Below are 3,220 nucleotides of genomic sequence, written 5' to 3' on the forward strand. Positions count from 1 at the left end.
TAATGGACCCTGTGTGGTAAAATGGTGACAAAATAAACTCATGATCATTTTAAACAGAAGGAAGGTTATTTAACGTATGATATTTCAATGGTATAGTCCAACAGATGCATGTAATAAATGCTATTGAATATGTCAGGCACATATCAATAATCACAAACATTCTTCATATAACAACTGAACAACCTTAGAAATCACATATATTGGTTTGTTCTTACAAAAAATAAACTGAACTAAATGTGTTTTTAAATAAAAAAAAATGTTTATTTATATACACAAAAAAAAATCATCATAATTCAAATAAAATATCTTTAGTTTTGGGACTTTATGCAAAGGATTTGTTTAATCGTCATTTTGCAATTTAGTAAAAACGTCGGATCGAGAAATCCGTAAATGACAGGATTTACGATATTGTTAATGATCGATGTTCTCGCCAGGATAGGAAAGATGGCGTTTGTAAGTGGCGTTCTTACAAATCGACCTTTTATGACAGACGCATTCAGTTTTACTGCAACGTACGGCAGGTAACTCAGTATAAAGCAGAAACTAATAACGAATGCAATCCGCGTAACCTTTTTCGATGGGTTCTTCTCTGAAACTGTCTTACGCTTTATTTTATGTGGCTTATTGTCGTTATTTTCAATTATTCCTGAATGTTTAATCATTTCAATAGATTTTTTTTCATCCTCACATTCACTTTTTTCATCCAATGTGTCGGTGGTAAGGTTTTCACTTGCGGTTGTCTCTGTAACAGCAGATGACGGTGATACTGAATATTTTCTTCGGAGAGATTTTTGAAATTTGGTTCGTTCGATCACTTTCTGTCCAACTATTGAATACATAATAACAAGTGCAAGCATACAGGAAATATACACTGTTAAAAGGACTGTACTGTATATCGTTGTGTAATTTTCCCCGCGAAATCTGTCTGAAAAGCTGCAATCATATCCTGTCAAATTGTTATCTAACCTTTCCAAGCTTATTCCACTCAACGCTCCTTCCGGCCAACAAAATAACAAGGCAATTCCAACTACGATGGCAATCGTCACATAACCTTGTTTCATAGTTAGCTGTTTTTTTAGAGGTTGACATACCCGTCTAAGACGATTTCCTGACATCGCAATTAAAAGAAGAGATGAGGTCAAGGATAAATTTACGCTTATTGATCTGAATATACTACATCCTGCTGCAGAATAAAATGTTAACTGGTGCGTTTGTTGGAACAATTCAAATGGTATTGCGACCGTACACACCAGTAAATCGGTGATAGATAAAGCCCGGATGTACATCCAGTGTGTGCCATCTCTTCGCCCGTGTGAACCAAAGTACACAATAATCACTAGTAAATTTCCAGGAATACCTAAGGCCATGACAACTGATAAATAAACGATTGCAGATGTTCTTTTTGCTGTTTCGTCATCATTGAAGTCGTCGAGCGACATTTCAACATTTGTATAGTTTTCCGCCATTTTTGCATTTATTATTTGAAGGAACAGGTCTAGAACTGTTATACACAAAAGAGTTGCTCCTTGTTGTTTAATTAGAATACGAAATTAGTGGATACTTATATCAATTGAAAATTGCAAATCTCTTTAAGTTAAGTGTGTGGTTTACATGCAGTATAAAGAAATCACAGTTAAAAACGATACTATCTCAAGAGAACTTCCTTCCTATGTCGAGTTGTTTCAGCAGCTCACTCTACAATATAAATAATAAGTAATCTAAATAATAGCAAAATAGAAAGTGTCCTCAAATTTTACCATAAGTAATTGTGGCATGCAAACCTTTGGATTTTTGGGACATATTCTGGCGTATATGTACGTGGTATGTGTTTAATATCAGTTCTTCATTGGCTAATAATAATAACATGACATGTATTTATCATTTTAATACGTTATTTTGATTGGCCAACAGCAATTCGTCATTCTCTACTCTACGTAGTAGAAGAATTAATACTAATTCTGCAGGTTAATAACATATATACATGTATAATCTCTTCAAATGTCAAATTAAAATGTACATTTCGACTATTTTTTATCAATCTGTGTTGTCACCAAACAATATTTAAAGTCTTATGTTTAAAAATAAAACGGAGAGTACACACGTTTTTCTTTACAACAGGATCCCTATTCGTAAAACCGTATTCAGGTGATAAATAACATTACAGGAGAATAACTCTGTACAAATCAGTGTAACACTTTAAACAAGTCCTATTGTGAAGGAAATATTTAGTTTCTTTTTTCATATTTTTGTCAAAGGGTCAAAGTATTTTGTCAAAGTTTAAGAAAATTAAACGAGACAAATTTATTGTAGTCAAGGTGTTTGGTAACTAAACTGGATAATAGTAGTATAAGATAAGCATGAGGTTGTTGAAGATACGAACATTCTCTAGTTATAATAACACATTTAGAACAGTTTCTAACAATATCCAATGGTCTTCAACTTCGTATTTGTCTTGATCTGCCAACTGTTGTGATTTGAGCGCTGTGGCACCGTTAAAGTCCACAATTCCTCTAAAGTCCACAACACCGCTAAAGTCCACAACAATTTTCCGCTAAAGTCCACAACGCCGCTAAAGTCCACAAACTTTCCGCTAAAGTCCACAAAATGACCTCCGCTAAAGTCCACAAGAAAACGCCGTTAAAGTCCACAATAACAAGTTCCGCTAAAGTCCACCAAAAAGCACCGTTAAAGTCCAAACATTTTTTTTTATTATCAAAAGATCAATTCGCTGGTTTTATACTCCCAATAGTATATATGTCTAATAAAAAGCATGAACCCTTGTTCTTTCAAAGTATTTCTTACGAAAGCGTATTAGGGACATAGTAAACATAAAATTTGTAATGAAATATTTTTCAAAGTCGAAATTTTGACATTCCAAATTTTAAAATTTCGACTTTTCTCAAACGCAAAATTCGACTTTTCTAAAACTCAAAATTTCGACTTTACTTCAAACTCAAAAAAATACTTTCTTAAGTATGTACTTGCAATTTGTGTTAAATATTCGGACTCCTTGGGGTTTTGCCATACAATACAATGTAAAATTATTTTGCCCTATAACACCATGTAAGACTAAATAGCTCATGAAAGTTCATTTATCAAAATTTTAGAAGATTCTTAATTTTCTTTCTTTTGTTTTGAGACCCAACAATATCAATGCAAATATAATGTAAAAGTCCGAGTCAGCCTTTTCCCGCCATATTTTAATTCTCAAATATCACGA

At 33.0% G+C, this 3,220-nt stretch overlaps 1 protein-coding gene across 1 annotated transcript; it reads right to left on the minus strand.

The window, feature by feature from the left end:
* Positions 1-293: 293 nt before the first annotated feature.
* LOC134683812 (neuromedin-U receptor 1-like) lies at positions 294-1,690 on the minus strand. Its single transcript, XM_063543116.1, has one exon. It carries the CDS (start codon positions 1,464-1,466, stop codon positions 309-311), a length of 1,158 nt encoding a protein of 385 aa, XP_063399186.1. The 5' UTR covers positions 1,467-1,690; the 3' UTR covers positions 294-308.
* Between the last annotated feature and the right edge of the window lie 1,530 nt (positions 1,691-3,220).

Source organism: Mytilus trossulus, chromosome 9 (assembly GCF_036588685.1).
Source record: "Mytilus trossulus isolate FHL-02 chromosome 9, PNRI_Mtr1.1.1.hap1, whole genome shotgun sequence".
Lineage (NCBI taxonomy): Eukaryota > Metazoa > Mollusca > Bivalvia > Mytilida > Mytilidae > Mytilus > Mytilus trossulus.